Source organism: Protomyctophum bolini, assembly GCF_963924005.1.
Source record: "Protomyctophum bolini genome assembly, chromosome: 17".
Classification (NCBI taxonomy): domain Eukaryota; kingdom Metazoa; phylum Chordata; class Actinopteri; order Myctophiformes; family Myctophidae; genus Protomyctophum; species Protomyctophum bolini.
The window spans coordinates 27218501-27236827 of NC_137878.1; the positions used below are offsets into that span (position 1 = coordinate 27218501).

At 44.0% G+C, this 18327-nt stretch overlaps 1 protein-coding gene across 2 annotated transcripts in view; it reads right to left on the bottom strand.

Moving 5' to 3' along the window:
• The window catches only part of csmd3b (CUB and Sushi multiple domains 3b), a gene marked incomplete at its 3' end in the record, with an annotated part of 479766 nt that overhangs the window by 438688 nt on the left and 22751 nt on the right, over nt 1-18327 (bottom strand). Inside the window, exon 2 of one of the 2 annotated variants that reach the window (XM_080787483.1) lies at nt 6152-6214. The exons of the other annotated variant lie outside the window; for it this stretch is intronic. Within the exon in view, the coding sequence (XP_080643609.1) occupies nt 6152-6179 (28 nt within the window). The 5' untranslated portion in view covers nt 6180-6214. The remainder of the gene's footprint in view (nt 1-6151; nt 6215-18327) is intronic. 2 annotated transcript variants of the gene reach the window in all.

Consider the following 18327-nt stretch of genomic DNA (forward strand, 5'->3'; position numbering starts at 1 on the left):
CACAGAGGGCATATTGATCGAGGACATGCTTATCTGATGGCCAAAGCGACCAGCGCTCCCCCAAAGTCATCAAGAAAAAGTCAGATACAGTGGGAGAAGGAGAACTATAGGGGAGGGAAGCTAGGACTGGAGAGAGGGGTTGGGGGGGGGAGGGGGGAGACCGATAAGTAAAAGCAAAGGAAAGCGATGTAATTGGACAGAAAAGAAAGGTGGGAGGAGGGACAGAGTCAAAGAGGGAGGGAGAGATAGTGGTAGGTGGCGGTGGGGGAGATGTGATGTCAAGTGTGAAGGAGGGAGAGAGGGACAGAGAGAGAGGGATGGGAGGAAGAAACGCCACTGCTGCAGTTGAGCAGATGCCTCAAGGGCGTTAGCCTGCCGTCAATCAAGGGTTCATTCTCTATCATCGATTGAATTTTTTTTTCTAAATCACCGTGGAATTGACAAGTCAGACTTTGGTAAAATGTGCCCCGTGGAGAGCTTGGAAGGGCATGGTAGTAGTGCTACATGTATTGATCCTAGCCATGGTAGTACTACATGTATTGATCCAGCAATGTTAGGACCAGAATACTTTTACTAAACACCGGGGAGGGGGGTGGGATTGGGGGGGGGGGGGGACGACACATCATTCAACACGCAGGATTTCCCAGTTTGCAAGATAACCAAAATCAATAAATGATGATGTTTAGAAGAATGCTGTCAGATTAAATGTGCAGGCAGCAGTGGCTCAGGAGGGAGAACAGCCGTTTAGGAGTCATTATCAGAAGGCTCCCCCGGTTCGATGCCCGCCTCCGGCAGGACTTATGAGGATGTTGCCTCGCATGGTGGCCTCTTAGGTCGGTATGTGTGAATTTAACACACATGTAAAGAGCTTTGGATACAGGTGCTATAGAAATGCAGACAATGCGTGCTGGTCAGCTTACTGATCGATTGTCTTGCGCGGTGAACGGCACTAGGAAATCGTTTTCACAATACAGCACATCATTGTTTGGAAATGATTCAATTAAGTGAATAATACTGCATCTTGAAATACCTCTATGTTGGTACAAAACAAAGTGAGAAAGCAACGTCCATCCATCCATCCTCAACCGCTTATCCAGAGTTGGATAGCGGGTTAACAGTCTCAGCAGAGAGCTCTATAGACTTCTCTTTTCCCGAGCAACATTAGCCACTTCCTCCTGGGGAATCCTGAGGCGTTCCACGGCCAGTGTGAAGATACTGTAAACCCCCCCCCCCCCCCCACCCGGTCCTTGGTCTGCCAGGGGGTCTCCTCCCAGTGGGCTGTAACATGCAGCAAGGGCCTCCCTAGGGAGACGCTCAGGATGCATCTGTACTAGATGCTAAGCTGGCTCCTTTCCATGTGAAGGAGCAGCGGCTCAACTCCCTCACGGGTGAGCGAACTTCTCACCTTATCTCAACTCAAAGTAAAGTAAAGATGGCATCGTGTTGAGGTACCTTCTTGTAGAGGTACCAGATGGTGACCAATTCACTCTGAGTGCCGGCTCTTTTTGTGCCAGCGGAGGTGGTGACATCTGTAACATTTCTAAATTTCATTACGGACAGACCTTGAGTAGCTAGCGGTGTCACTGCAGTGCCACTGCCTGCTTGCTCAGACGTAACAGGTCATTAGTGCACCAGTGGTGCATGAAGTACAACGTCTGCATGTGTGCACTGCTGTGTCAGTGTCCATGTGTCCTATATTCTGTCGCCCAGTAACAAACCAGAAAGCCTTTGATGGAGATAGAAATGTGAATATTGACCCTGGACCAATCACTTTGCATGCAAAATGATCACTGTGGATTTAGGAAACGGGGTGGAAAATGAACATCGATTGCTAGCCAAATACAACACGTTTGGCTACTGTACCAGGATGCTTGGCAGATTATACTTTGCTGTGGTTATTCTGTTGTAAAATCCTACAATCCCAACTGTGACTGTGTTTGAAGTCTGAATTTGGGGATTCAGACAAAATCGTTAGGCCTTGTGGCCTGTAGAGTAGACAAAAATGTTATTGTCCCTCACTGCAAAGCGATAAGAACATGCGGATGGTATGTGTTACTTCTGGTACCGCAGGCAGCATCCTCAGATTGAATTCATCAAACGAGCTGGTGCACTGCGTACCGTACAATGTCACACAAATTACCATTACAACAGGCTTTGAATTTCAATCGGAAAATGATTATTGTCGTAGCCGTGCTGAAGTGAAGCTAAGTTAATCTCTCCTCAAACCATGCCCTGTACAGTATGTCTCAAACAGAATTGAGATGTTTTTATTAGCCAGCCACTTTAAATATGCTACAGAATTTCCCTTGTCAAATCTACCTTGTCCCCCACTCCCCCCTCTCTCTCTGAATTCAATATTAATTTGATTTAATCCTGTATTTAATTCAAAAACTCTCTGCAGAGTCCATTTTTCTTTGATCCTCTTCTCCTCCTCCTTCCCAGGCAGAATTCCACTGTTCACTGCCCCCTTTCCCCCTCTCCGATCCATCCTTCTCAGCCTCCTATTCCCTTTTCAATCTTCCCCTCTCTCCGCCTCGCTCCCTCTCCCCTCCCGCCTTCTTTTCCAATCCGTTTCTGGTCTGTGCTTATTGAGTGCACGTGGAAACAGATAGGTCCCTTGGCGGAGGCTACAGCTGGTACGCTGAAGGAGGCAAAGACCGAAGGAGGGGAGGAGGTGAGGAAGAGGAGGAAGTGCGGCAGAGAGCGACAGGAGCAGGAAAGAGGAAGGAAGGTTAGGGGGAATGGGGAGGAAAGGTCTTGTGAAGGAAATCAAAAAGGCAGAAAGAGAGAAACGAGAAAAGTCATTTGAAAAGGAGAAGAGGCCGCTAAGACACTGGGGAGTGGAGGTGGGGGGCTGAAAGGGAAAACATGAATATGTTGATGGGAGAGGGGAAGACGGCAACTTACACGGATAGCTGCTATTTCTCAACATTACATCATTCACTACTCCACCCACTTTTAGCATACTGTAGAGATAGCATTAGCCCTGCCCCTATAGGGCATGCTGGGAAAATCCCTTCTGAAGCTCATTAGAAAACAACAGAGCAACAAACAAAGTTCAGCAAAGTGATTTCACCTTGACTTTATCCTCATTGAGTTGATCTGCAGAAACGGTGAACAGCCGAAATCATACACCATGTCTGGTCCAGTCATTTCATATCACAGCAAGCCTGAGAAGTAACCCTGAATGTAAAAATCACACCTGTGTGAAGTGAGGGGCGCTCTGATCATCGTACATCATCATGAAGAATGGTGGTCCCTTATTGGCCAAGGGGTGCCACCCACATACTGTACATACCCAGACGATTTGCTGTAAATTCTCCATTCATTGTCCTATAATATAACAAAATATTGGCCTGTCCAATAATACAAAATAAATGTACAGTATATAGAATTTACTCCCGTCATTGAGTCCATTTTATTTAGTCCTTCCATTTTCCTCTTGTTATAACATTTTCTTCATGATCTGTATACTGTTGTGAGAGGTAATTGCAAAAATGTGCTTACAAGGTGTTTCAAGGACAATGTTAAAGACGAGCAAGAAAAGACGAGTTTGCTAGTGCATGGCTATTCCATTTAGCCAGTGTTTCCGTTGTAATTATCCGTGTACGTTCATTACAATCTAACTACATTCACTGGACCCCGATAATCCATTTCTGAAGTCCAATAGCACCCTTGGTGATTGGACAATGATCCAGCACAGTTAATTAACACTCTCGGCTGATTGGCTGTTTTTCTGTTATTGTTTTCTCATTAGCCTCGTAACCCATGTAGTATTTCCACTACATCACTGTAAACGGCACCGAGGACCATCAGCAATATGGTCTATAGCCCCGGTGACTCGGTGAGCTACGTTTCACCGGCACATTTTCATTACTTTCCATCTACTTGCTGCTTGGCATGCGTGATTTACCGGACCGGTGGAAGGCTTTTCTTAACATTTGTTGCAGGAATGGAGCTCCAGAAAGAAAAAAAGACAGGAAAGGGGAGGCCGGGTGCAATCCGTAAGGCTGGGTGGATGACGGTGTGGTGGGGTGAACCTAATCTATTGACTCTCAGTTCCTTGTGGAACTGTATACTGTCTCCAGGGCGAGCAGTGGCTTGTGCAGATTGTGGAGTCTGCTGCAATGACAGCTGGGAGGGAGGGATGGAGCCATCCCTCTCATTTAAGATCATAAACACACAGCACAGGCAAGATATGTACACTGACTATACACACACACACACACACACACACACACACACACACACACACACACACACACACACACACACACACAGTATATTTTGAGCACTAGGTTTTTATTGTTATTACCTTGATTGCAGTTTTTATTTCCCCTCATTTCACTGCAGGAACTAGGGCATCCTCTGCTTTCCCTCTCTTTCTGTCTAGCGTCTAGCTTAAAACAACACACACCTGGTGTGTGTGTGTGTGTGTGTGTGTGTGTGTGTGTGTGTGCGCGTGAGTGTGTGTGTGTGAGAGAGAGAGAGAGAGAGAGAGAGAGAGAGAGAGAGAGAGAGAGAGAGAATGAGATAGTGCACATGCACAGTGGGACACAGACTAAGGAGGGAGGGAGCAATCGACAGACACAGCAGAGCTAGTGAGAGACAGAGGGAGGAAGATAATGGTGAGGTGAAGATAATGGTGAGGTGAAAGACTGCCTGGGAATTGAGGTCAGGGAGATGAACAGGGAAAGGAAAGGCGTTGAACATATGCCTGTGCACGCACGCACGTACACACACACCGTATGCTACACGGAACGCACATACATGTATGTTACATCTGTCTCTCACATTTACTGTATTAGCCCCCGAGACAGTATTTACGTGGGGAGAGACATATAGTTAAAGCCCTGTTATATTTACAGTAGTTGCGCATACAGTAGGTGTGTCGCACCGAAAATTGCCGATATATAAGCTCACAACATGTCACACTGTGAAACGCAGAGAGGGCTTGTAGATCAGCTATTTCCAGGGGCACGACACTGCACAACAGAGTGTGAATCAGACATCAGAGACACAGGGAAGAGGTTGCGGGATTGCAAGCTAATTAAGGTCAGTGAGAGAAAGAGAAGGAGAGAAAGAGATAGGCAGAGAGAGAGAGAGTCGGTTTGGAGCTTATAAGTAAAAGGGGGGGAAAAAACAGTACGAGAGAAAGAGGTAAGAAAATATTATGTAGCCAATATGCCTAAAGCTCACAAAAATCAGCTTGTGTTCCAATAATACACCAACAGCTTTGGAAAGCCCAGCTGAATAGTGTGAAAAGAAGAAAAGAAGAGCTTAAAGCTCAAAGAATTTTCTCCCGCTTGGTGCAATTGCTGTGTATGTGTGTGGAGGTAATTTCAGGTTAGCGTTTTCACCTGTAGCTCTTTGAAATTAGTGTGGATCACAAGGGAAATGTTACTTTTAAGAGTGTATTGCTTTGTTTTACCACCCAATGGATATACTGTAGGCACTAATTGGATTTTAATCTGTATCTGTACCAAGTACTGACCCCCTTGAAAACAAGAGCATGAATCTCAAGGGCTTTATCTGCAGATTTTGAAATAATGAAATAAGATTTGAAAATGCAATTTAAAAAAAATCCATTCATTGTCAGTCCTACTTTTAGGTAAAAAGACAAAAGTTCCACATATTACTGTTCAGGTTGCCTGATTCATTGCCATTCATAATGTATGTTGTTGAGGCATCTGCTGCGTAAGTCTCCAAGCAAAGCAAGGTTGTTGCACATTCTCTGAAGACATTCAGAGGAAGAATGTGATCACGCATACAACTAAGTGGAGCCGCCACGCACAAGTGTCTGCTAAGTCAAACTATAGCGTCTGTCAGGCCCAGACAGAACTAAACTTCAATAAAGACAAGAGATCATACAATGAACCCATTCTGTATAATGGCATTTGTAGCATTCAAATGACGGAGGGTTCATGAATGCCCTGAAGTCTTTAAGTATAGTGAAAGTGAAACAACTACAGAAACTAAAGGCATTGAAAGTCTAGCCTGTCGCGCAAGGCGTTGTTTACTACATTAAAGCAGTAGTTGCACCGCCTACAGCAGCTTGGGTCTGCTTATGAGACATGTTTCTTCAGCCTTTCATTTTGCTCCCTCTCTAATCTCCTCCCCTGATGTTCATGCGATATTCCCCTGAGCTCACCTTTGTCTCTCCTCCGTACTGCCTCCATCTTGTCCTCTTCCCCTCCCCTCTCCAACCGGCGACCTGTTAAGAGCATAGCATGGATTTCCTTTTTTTAAAGATGCTATTAATGTTCAAAGCCACCCCTTTCTCTCTCCTGAGTATTATATACTGGGTACCATGTTCTTTCTTTCGTCTCCACCCCTCCTATCTAGGCTCATTGCAACCTTTTCCCTCTCTCGCCTTTTCATTACCGCCCCCGAGCACACCTAATGTGCCTCTTAGCGGGATATCTCAGAAGGTTCTGAGTGGATTTGTTCAAAACTTTGTGAGAAGGTCGACCATGTCCACAAGGAAGAACTGATTTGTTTTTCACATCAATTCTCTAAAGGAGGTGTAATAATAATTATGCTAATCTAGACGTTTCACCTAAATTTGTAATTACTAAACTCAGTTTCATAAACTTTGGACGTAAAGTAGGTTGTGGCCACATTGGTTATATGAGTGTAATTATATAAGCCTTACAGTAGCATTACAAAGAATAATGAATAAAGATCATTTTAATATGGAGCTGAACATGGCCCTGTGGCAGTGTGAATGACACTGCAACAGTTTAGGGTCAAGTGGCCTCCTTGGTGAAGGCCCAAGCCCCCAGTGAGTCTATCCAACGTTGAAGCTGCCACTACCTACTGGCGAAAAGAGGAACTGCAGCACTTTCATGGAGGTGGACGGACGTTCACCGGGCTTTGAGGTCCGAGGCTAACGCTCCGGTTCGGTCTCTATACTTTTATTACTCTATGGGTCTGCCCTCTACTGAGTTTCATATGGTGGTAGTTTCCAGTGACAAACTACATTAACCTCCTCCCACTACGCCCCATGCCCTTTCCTCTCGGACATTTAAATTCAAAGATACCATGTGCCAAACTGTTGTCACATCTGCCAAAGGCTCCTCTAGGCCTGGACTGCATGCGACAGAGTCAATGAAGCTCATTAGTACATTCGACCCCACAAAAATAAATCTACATGTAATAACATTTTAGATGGTGAGGATGAGACACAGGAAGAGAGAAGTGAGAGAGGGGGCAGAGAGAGAGAAAGACAGAGACTAGTAACACAAAGTAAAGAGAAGGTGAGGGAGAGAGAAGATGAATATTTCTCTTTCATCTCTCTCCTTTCATCTCAGCTACAGCTTTCTGGACGAGACTGCACACACACCCGCACACACACACACAGTACTTAGGCAGACATACAAAAGCAGATGATTAGGGTGCACTTGTAACTAATAAAACTAAAAGATTTGCACATACTGACATTGAAACACACGCAAACAGACACAGTGTGTGTGTGCTCGCACGTTAAACTAGGCTAGCTAGCAGCACCCTGGGGCAGAGCAACCACACCCACCCATTTGGAAATAGACACACACACACACACACACACACACACACACACACACACACACCCCCATCCTTCGGGTGCTAAACAGCCGGTAACTGTCTGCCAGGGACATAGAACCAGTGACCTAGATCATGGGTTTAATTTCATCAAGGCATCTAGTAAACAGCAGCGTGTATCGTTTCTGACTAAACAGTATCGTGGGATTTGGTTGCCACGCTGTTAATGATGGACAGTCTCATCATGATACTTTACGTTTAGAATCATATACTTTGTGCTCTTTAGAATATACCTCAATAAAATGATACACTATACACATTGAAAAGCAACAAAGCCGAAAACAATGTGTGCACGTCTTCTTTTATTTTCCTGGACCGAGTATTTTACAAAGTCGTGGAGAAATAGTTTTTGTTCATAAGTTGGTCTACCTGGCTCTCATCGACGCAAATCTATCTCAACGAACCCCCGGCTGCAGTTTGCCTACCAGTGCGACAAATCTGCCAGCTGGAATTGCTGGACTTGACGTCATACTGTGTAGTACTTTCTTTTTAATTACATTGACTTAAACGGTGCTGAGTTGGAACTGGAAAGTTTCAAGTTCTGGAAAGTTCTGGTTTACTCTACGAGGTAGTCAAAAAGATCCACCAGCTACCTGCTAGCTCACTGCTGGATCAGCTAACCTAATGATGGTGACGAGAATCAATACACAACTTTTGTCCCCTATCTCTAGGCCAGCCCTGCTTATGGGCCAACATATAGTGGTAGAGTTTATTTTGTCTGTGAAAGATATATGACGGAAGGCATTTTCACAGTTTGTAAAGAGATTACTTATCTTTAAAGGAGACATGGATAATATTTACCCAATCTAAATGCATTTCTTTCATGAAAGCAGCTTTAGGCAGTTAAGATCTTTTGGATAGATGATGTGAGGATACAGGAACATGCACAGCCGTGGTAAGTCGTGACTCTGACACACAACCACATATGCTGTACGCACAAGCAAACACAAACACACAAATGTATATATACAGTACACATGCACAAACATTGTGCAAAAAAAGCAGGTATAGGATATGTAGTTGACGCACAGCTTTACACAGAATTAAACGGTTTGATCTTCTTCAAGGAAGGAGAGAAGAGGGAGAAAAAGAGGACATCAGAGAAAGACTGCAGAGAGGAAATGGGGAAGGTAGGGGAAAGAGGAAGAAGAGAAAAGAATGCAGGAGGAAGGCAAAGTAGGGGCTGGCACTCTGGTTTAGAGGCCACCGAATAATGAAAGGGTTCACTGCCCAACATCACCCAAGTGCCCTGAGTTAGAGCATCCAAGACGTTTATGTTTACGTGCCAACCTGCTCCAAGGACAGGAGCCCAGAACAAGATAACTTATTTCCCTTCATGACATTAATGCATTGCTGAGATTATCCATTAAGCTTCTCAATGGTATTATTAACCCCGGGGTCAGGGCCACCTGATATCCCCCAACAAAGAACTGTGTGAACCTTTAATTCATGTACAAGCTTCTAGTGCTGTCAAAAGCAACGAGTTAACACTTGTGATTGATTTGAAAGGTTATAAAAACGTATGTGATATACATGTTAATGACATGAATCAATCATTCCGCCAGTGTGGGTCGTAGAATGAAGTGTATGACCAAACGTCTCTGTCGCTGTTTTTCAAAATGTGGATCATGTCGTTTACCATTATCTAAAAGGAAAAAAAAAAAAACGCTTGAGTTGACACACACATCACCTTATCTGTTGTTTGAGTTTTATTTAAAATCGACTGTTATTTTACCGAGTAATACACTGTCTGAATATGTCATCTTGAATGGGATTAAAAACGGAGGATTTCTGTAATGAGTAGCAGCTGTGTTTGGACGGACGCGCAGATGGGAAACGGGTGAGCTTCATTTTTATTGGATTTTATCGATGTGGACCTCGACACGTCAACACGCAGTACGTTTTCATTTTCAGGAAGTAATTAAAATTCGATTTGATGGACTTTTGATATAAAAATACACAAAAATGTTTGGCATCCATTGCTAGGTATGCTCATATGATGACCACGGATGTGGTCTAAAAGTGTGAAAAACATATTTTTCATGTCACTGGGTCTCTAAATGTGACTGAATTTCTATTGATTAAAAATGTGATTAATAATCCATACAATGCATTGGTTTGACAGCCCTAAAATCCCTCGTAACTTTTGGTGGTGCACAGACCATTTTGGAGGCACTATTCCCGCCCTGATGTTCCCACACCGCCGCCATCAAAACACACCCACCGCTTAATGGCGTTTAGATTCTACTGCCCACATTCTACCATGAAGAAACCACCGATAAGACATGTTGTCTATGAAAGTAATGCAGTCCGTCAGCGTTCAATTGTTTAGACCAATTCAGTCACATTAGATCAGCAGACTCTTTGAGAAAGAACCCTAGAAAGGATGCAATTTAATGGCATTCACACAGATCCTACAGGACAGTACATTAAGTGTGGCATGGTTCACGCTCTGCAGATTGTGTCACCCTGTCTGCAACAGTAATTCACACAGACATCACATAGAGCCCACATGCCCACATGCGCGCGCACACACACACACACACACACACACACAGACACACACACTGGGTATAAGGGAGGCGTTAAAGATAATAAAAAGGGCGTGACTAATCACAAAAACTATGCAAAGCATAACTACCTGCTGCAGGAATGCATAGCATAATTGCATCGTACTGTAAGTTGTCCTGCATGACGGAGATAACATTGTTCCAGTGATAATTAGACTAGAGCGTCATGCTTGCTCGTGAGTGCAGAGGCTAGGAATGACAAAATTACAGCGTGAAGGTTGGCAAATCTGACCTACTTAGGGTGTTTTTTTTTAATGGCTAATCATAACAAAAAGTAAGTAAGTGTTTTTTTAACCATGGTTTCATACTGAAAACAGTGCCTACCCTATGCAGCCCCCGCATATTGGTGTATTCTTTTCATGGATACAACTAGCCTACTTATTTCTTATTTTTCTTATATAACTGAGGCCAAATGCATACTCGATATTTAACTCGAGGCAATTGTATGTAATATGGGTAATCTGGGCCCATCCTACATCATAGGGAAGATTATGGCCAGTGGCTACTCTATTACAGTATATGGTGTATTCTTTTCATGGATAAAATGGTAAATGGTGCATTTATATAGCGCCTTTATCCAAGGCGCTTTACATAGTGCATTACATTCACCCATTCACACACACATTCATACACCGATTGCGGTGGAAGCCATGCAAGGTACCAACCAGCACATCGGGAGAAATTTGGGGTTCAGTGTCTTGCCCAAGGACACTTCGACATGTAGACATGAGGAGCCGGGATTCGAACCGCCGACCCATGGATCATTGGACAACCTGCTCTACCTCCTGAGCCACAGTCGCCCCACTGGATAATAACTATTATTTCTTATTTTTCTTTTAACTGAGAGAAAATGTATACTTGATATTTAAGTTGAGGCATTTTCATGTTGAAGCAACTTTATTGTAATAATATTACCCAATCTGGGCCCATCGTACATCATAGAGAAGATAAAGTTGACAAGATCACAACTGAACAACAAAGAAAGAAGTGGGGGTTCACTATAAACCCCCCATAGTGAAATGAACACGGCAATTATACTGTGAGATTTACGGGTTCACCTCTCAAAGTTCAGATCTGGATTATTGTCAACATCCTTGATTATAGGTGTGTCTGTCTGTTTGTCTACAGGCAGGGTCAAGGTTACAAGGGCGAGTAAACAAAGAGTTTGGCAGGAGATGTCTTTGACTTTTAATTATTGTTAAACATTAAAAATGCATTAGAAGTGAGAAAAAACATCGTCAATGCCTGCATACTGAATTCTTCATGTCGCTCATTAAAATTCCCATCCTATCAAGTCTTTTTGATTGGAGGACTCAATATATTACCCTGCACTACCCACTGGTACTGGGACTAATGAGACAGACAGACAGACAGACATGTGTGTCAAATGTATGTATGTCAAACTAGGGGTTATTCATGATTCTGAATTAATTGCACGAAAAAACACTCCTTGGAATTCGCTTGGAATGGGAACAACGTTCAACCCCTGAATTTACCATGATCCAATATATTTCTAATGTTATTTGGATGACCCTAAGGATCATAAAAAACCTTGAACGATTACCCCTTTTATCTTAGATTGACTGGCCTATGATATGATATGATATGAACTTAAATGAGCTTAGATTGACTGGCCTATGGTGCTTTGGTTTCACCAGTTGTTGGTGGCTCTACTAGTTTGTTAAGTATGCAAATCCTTCCTTTAGCTCACACTTACAGTGCGTACAGTACTTAAGCGTACTTACAGTAAATGCACTTATAAGAGGAGCCTGTGGCTGCACAGCTGAACAGAATAATCCAACTATAATAAGGACTCCTAATTAGCACTCTGTGATTGTGTGTGTATGCTTGTGTGTGTGTGTGTGTGTGTGTGTGTGTCACATGCACAAACAATCGAGCGAGCCGGGCGTGAAAGCCGTGAATGCATGTGTGAGTGAGAGAGAGTTTGTGTGTGAACGTGTAAGCATAGTAGGCTAGGCATGCATGTGTGCCAACATGAGCTCGTCAAGAGGCAGGGGGGCAATTTCAGTTGTCGGGGGGTAAGTGAGTGTGAATCAGTACTGCCAAACTCTCTCTCTCTCTCTCACACACACACACACACACACACACACACACACACACACACACACACACACACACACACACACACACACACACACACACAGTGTAAAGTAAATGCTCCTCATTGCACTAATCATTGTTCTCAGTGTCATGGAAAGCGTTTGCAATTAATAGTGTTTCTCTGCATTGTCTGAGATTGAGGAATTCACACAAGTAAATGAGTGTTCGCGTTTTACAGCAAGTGTGCAAATGTGCTAGTTTTTGACGTGTGTGTGTGCGTTTGTGTCTGTGTGCGTGTGTGCGTGCATGCCTACATGCATGCATGCGTGCGTGCGTGCGTGCGTGCGTGCTTCATCTGTCTCTGTGTGAACAATTTGCTGACTCATCCGGCCCATTTAATCCACTCCATCTACAGGAGAAACGGCTGTTGTGACATTGTAACCTTGAGTGGACTTGATTGGCTCGATGGGCCATTTAAGCGGAGGGAGGTAGCCAATGAGATGTGACAGCTAAATTAACTTCCTGTGTTAAACTTAAGCAGGGCAGCTGTAGCACTCTGCATGGGTAAATGGTGTGTGTGCGCACACACGCGCACACACACACACACACACACACACACGCACACACACACACACACACACACACACACACACACACCAAACGGCAACAAAGAAGAAAACTTTTAGACTGATTTGTGTGTAATCACAGGAGCAAAAGTGCCTCAACAATAAGGTGCTGGACAGCACTGCTCAAGCATGTAACCAAACATGAATAAAATATACTGTGTGCCGGGTATCCTTCGTCTTAAACAATCGTGATCTGCAACGCGTTTGTCGAGAAAAGACCGTTTAAATTGATGCTCCGATTAAAGGAACCGCTGCAGTGCAGTGTGTTGATCTAATCAAAAGTGAAATACAAGTGCTGGAGAACAGCGGCTGCACACATGCCAGGAATGTTATACCTCTGTAGCATAATAGAAGATAATGCTCCAGTAGTTCCAGTACGGAATCAAGTTAAGTTAATGAGCTATATATATATATATATATATATATATGCACACAGAATAACTCTTCCTACTTCCACACCGCTTCCTTACTTCCTTCACCGTGGTGTTACCGATGATACTCCCGGTAATTAAGGCTCTGTTCCATTTAGTGTGCAGTAGTTCTCATATCTCTGAGAGTGTATAAATGGAACCAAATGGATCCAGGTCCATTTGGTTCCATTTGTGCACTCACACCCGTACGAGGCCATTTGGAACCCACTGGTGTAGCATAGTGTTTCCAGTGGGCTGCTATTGGGCATGTTCCACACAGGAACATGCCCAATAGCACACAGGAACATGCCCAATAGCAGCACCCTGACTCTGTTTGAACAGAGATACTATACGAGTAAGACGCGCAAACGCGGGAAGCGAACGCAGATCGTAAATTGCAATAACAATTCAGCCATAACCATATAAGGAGTCCCCAAAGCAGCTATATGTCCAAATATGGAGTGTGTTGCATCAATGACAAACAAATCACTCAGCTCCATATACGAGCACAAAGGGGGGACGGACACACGGACACACACACAGACATGATCTGCTAGGTCTCATAGTAAGTGCTCACTGCGTTCGCAAATAGAACATTAGTGTCAGCGGTAACGCCTGTGAAGGAACTAGGGAAGGGTCCCCTAGTTCTTTCCAAAATGGCGTGTGTGCACTGCAGATAGCCCATTGACAAGTTTGTTTTAAAAGCAACTGTTCGGCCTGGGCCATGGCTCAGTGGTCCAGGCACCTTGGCTGGTAATCCAGTCTGGCAGTGTGCCCCGGGTTCGACTCCCGATCCTGACGGCCTTTACTGCATGTCTTCCCCCCATCTCTCTCCCCATTTTCTGTCAGCATACTGTCTGTCCCTCCATAAAAAAATAAAATAAAATAAAGGCGAAAGCCACAAAAGAAAAAAAAAGAGCAACTGTTCAAAATAAACGTTACTAGTTGGTTTACAGCAGGTTAATAACTAAACGTGTTCCAGACCAGTCGAATCTGAAATCAGCCATTTAATGAATAAAGTCATACTATTTTATGTTATATTGTCCGTCTAACAGAAATATTCTGGTGGTTTCTGGCTGTTAGTCTTAGCGGGGGATCAAACACCATTGTATATCTCCTCCTGCCACAGAGACGAGGGGAGGCCAGGGGGCCTGCAAAGCTTCTCATCCCAGGGCTGGGCGGCAGGTAAAAGGCAGCTCTGCACACAGCAGACTACAGACGGCGATAGGGACAGCGAGACACTGGCGAGAGAGAGCAGCTGCCATAGACTACACATAATATTTGGCCAGACGTAATACATTGTTAATACATTAAAATCACGCCACGGGGGGCGACCAGATAGCCGCGTCGTTATGGTGAATGCCGAATGGACTCCGAACGATGACAGAGAGTCCCCGGTTTGATTACCGGCTGGCCGGGACCATTTGCTGCATGCCACTCCCCCTATACAGTCTCCGTGTTTTCTGTCTCTCTCCACTGTATACCTATTAAATAAAGGCTCAGAGAAGCTCCAAAAAGAACTATGAAAGTCACGCCGCCAGGTGGATCGGACCCCTACACCGACAGTTTGACACCCCTGATCTATAGAAATCACATTTAGTAGGTTGTTGATCTGGTTTTAGAAGGACAGGAATCAATGCTTTCTGAAAAGTTGGGGGTAGATGGCGGGGTATGATTCACAAATCCTATTTTTAAAATGGGATTCATAATTTTTGTATAAATATTTTGTCTAGATCAATAAGGCAGTCTGTCAGGGCCAGCTGCCCTGCCTTTCCCACTCTCAGGTAAGTAATGGCTTCCGACAGCCCATTTATAAGTAACAGAGAGCATCAACTTCAGATTAGTGTTCAATGGAAAGACAGGCTAAATCCTGTGTGTCAAGAAGATGCTTCTGCAATAATGGACCCATGTGGGATTCTGATGTATACAATTTTCAATAACGCACAATCAAGGCTATATTAATTTCCTGAGGGAACGTATCTTTCCTGGTTTAATGTAATTTATTGTAATGTTGTTTTGTTCCATTTTATTACGGCATACTAAGCGTTTTCCTGCCTTCTCCCCATAATAATAATATCATGCAACTATGTGGATGTGGAATATGCAGTTTCAAACTGGCTAAGGCTTCATGAGAAAACTATAATGACTAGGGCTGTCAATTAATATTCCATTTGAACATAATATAACGTAATATTCAGAATTGACTGAGAGCCTGCCATCGCGCAATTTATTTTCGCCCCAAAATGAGTTATTAGCACAGGCAGACTCTTCACATACTAGAGCATGTCTGAAATAAGTGTCAGAGCTGAAATAGACATGTAAATATGAAATAAATGCTTAAACATGTAGCTAGGTGTAATGTTAGAGACCACAGAAGTGAAACTTTCAGGACCGGTTTTCTCAACTCGCTGTTTTTCTGCAAGACATTACTCTAGAAGCCACAACCAATATGTACATTTGAAGCTACGATTCCCTGCTTTCATATGACGTGAAAAAAACTAAAACTAAAAACAATGGCAGTCCCTCAGTCAAATTTGGTCACAAATGTGAGGGCCGATCTTATCATCGTACATCATTATACAGTACATCATCTCATTCCGGCCTATGAGAATTTGCGTTCTCACCTTCGTCTTCAATGTTTGTGTTTACACAAACACTCAACATTGTCCATTCATTGTCTATGGGAGTAGTTATCTACGGAGCTATGTGTGTGGGTGGCTGGGTGGCTGGGTGTGTCTGAGCATGAAAACAGCAACCTAACACACACAACCTAACACACACAAACACACACCCACATTTTAACTGTATATATGGTGATTTCGGGTGACATGTACAGTGACAGTATAGTACAGTAAAGGATACAGTAGAGGGACCCCACACGGTAACTCTGTCATTACTCAACCGTTTCGGACACGGGCGTCGGGCGGCACGCCGGAATCAGGCCGGCAACATGGGTGCACCCCCCCCCCCCCCCCGGGGACCCCCACACGGAGTTGCACCACTCACTTCACACGGGTGTGATTTATTTTCTTCTACAATGTTTGTGTAGGACAAAGTTTGTGTTAGCACATACACTAAAAGATAAAGGCATATTCAACCGTTACAAGCACACACAATAACAATATGCCTGGCGAGTTCTCGTGAGGCTCTGGAATGGCAATGAAAAAAAGGCCAGATAAGTGAAAAGTAACAAGGGGAAGAGAAAGCAACACAGGGAGATATAGAGAAATGAAATAGAGATGGTGAGATAGAGAGATAGAGAGAGAGAGAGAGCGAGAGAGAGAGAGAGAGAGAGAGCGCGAGAGAGAGAGAGAGAGAGAGAGAGAGAGAAACGAAGAGAAGGTGTATGAGAGAAAGAGAGCCTTATCAGTGAATTGCAGGAGGGCTAAGATGCAACTAGGGAGACTGTGTGTGTGTGTGTGTGTGTGTGTGTGTGTGTGTGTGTGTGTGTGTGTGTGTGTGTGTGTGTGTGTGTGTGTGTGTGTTATTGAAGTGACTTTGGTCAGTGCAAGTATCCGGATCCTCCATTCAACAGAGAGACTGCCGTCGGTGTATCTGCGCCTCTCAGAGCGGTTAATATGCGTTAATCTAAGTCTAAGTCCCAAATCTAAATCTGTGGACTTCTGAGGGTCAGTGCAGTGGTCTGTCTCCCTTTAGAAGAGATAGCCAGTCAACCAAGGTTGTCCTTATCTGCTGTGTTTGATGTCTGCGTCCGTCCACAGTGGCTAGGGAGTCATCGTACTGATCTCTGTCTGTCTGTGTCTCTCTCTCTGAGAGATAGCACCCCCATCCGTGTTCACAGTCTGTCCGTTGTGCGTCTCTGTTCAACACGAGAACTACAGAATGTATGTGTGCGCACGTTCGTGAGTGTGCGATGCTTGCGTGTACTGTATGTGACTCACATTGATGATTTGGATTGCCGTAATTAAAGTCATTAGTTAAAGTGTAGTATAGCTTTATAAGTCCTATACTCTATCGTCTAGGGATATTATTACTCTGCCTAAAGACATGCAGTCCGTTGTAAAAACTGATGTCATCAGTGATTTTACATCCGTGCACATAGTTACAATGTCCATTTATTCGTAAATACACATTTCACTATTTCATGCCCGTTCTACCTGCTCAGCCAGTATAAGCCTTTCTGTTGGCTGGTCAACTGGTCTGAAACCCAACTACAAAGTCGAGGTTGGAACATAATTTGTCTGGGTAGCTTTAGCTTAGTTGCCAGAGCTCTTGCCTTTGGACCAGAAGGTCGTGGGTTCCATCAGGTCATGTGTTAAGTACGTAGCAGAAGCTGATGGTAGGTGTGGCGCTCCACCTCAGCAATCCCTCCTTTGTGTAGCGGGGATCGACTCATCGTGTTCTTGGCTGTTACTTAAAGCTCTACCTTATGTCTGATGTGATGCTCTATGATGCTCTCAGAGGTGTCAAAAGTTGAATGCCAATGTGGAAAGTCCAGCTCAATGTATGTACTGTATAATTAACATCAGTATGTGAGTCATATACTATGGTCAGACACCCAGGAGGTACAGGTATAAAGCCAGTTAGTAATGCACCAACAGCCAGTCAGTCATGACTATGCCAGTCGTCCAATCAGCCAGTCAATTACTGAATCAGTTCACAAGTCTATTCTTCCCCAAAGCCTGCTCCTAATACCTGTGCTGGCCCCCGTTAAAACCTTTCTCCGGCAGCCATTCACGGACACCCGGCTAATTGCAGCGATAAAGGGCTTAGCACAGGGATCACTATTAGTAGGTGCTTTGTGCACAGACACCAGTCAAGGTACTCCGGATCACTATAGCTGTCAGATGGTCCAGTGAATGAGGGGGGGGGGGATTCTAGCAGTAATGGCTGACCACAGGGGCAAAGTGAAGGATTATGTGTTGTAGTTGCTATACAATACATTAAAGATAGAAAGGAAATAACTATGGCGCCTGTAGATATTGTGTTTATTACTTTAGTAACACAATGTTTGAAAGTACTTTTAAAAGCCTATGAAATTTGAATGTCCCTAAATGTGAATGATTGCGAATTTTGTGATCGACTGCAATAACGATGTATCCTTGAACTTCTGTT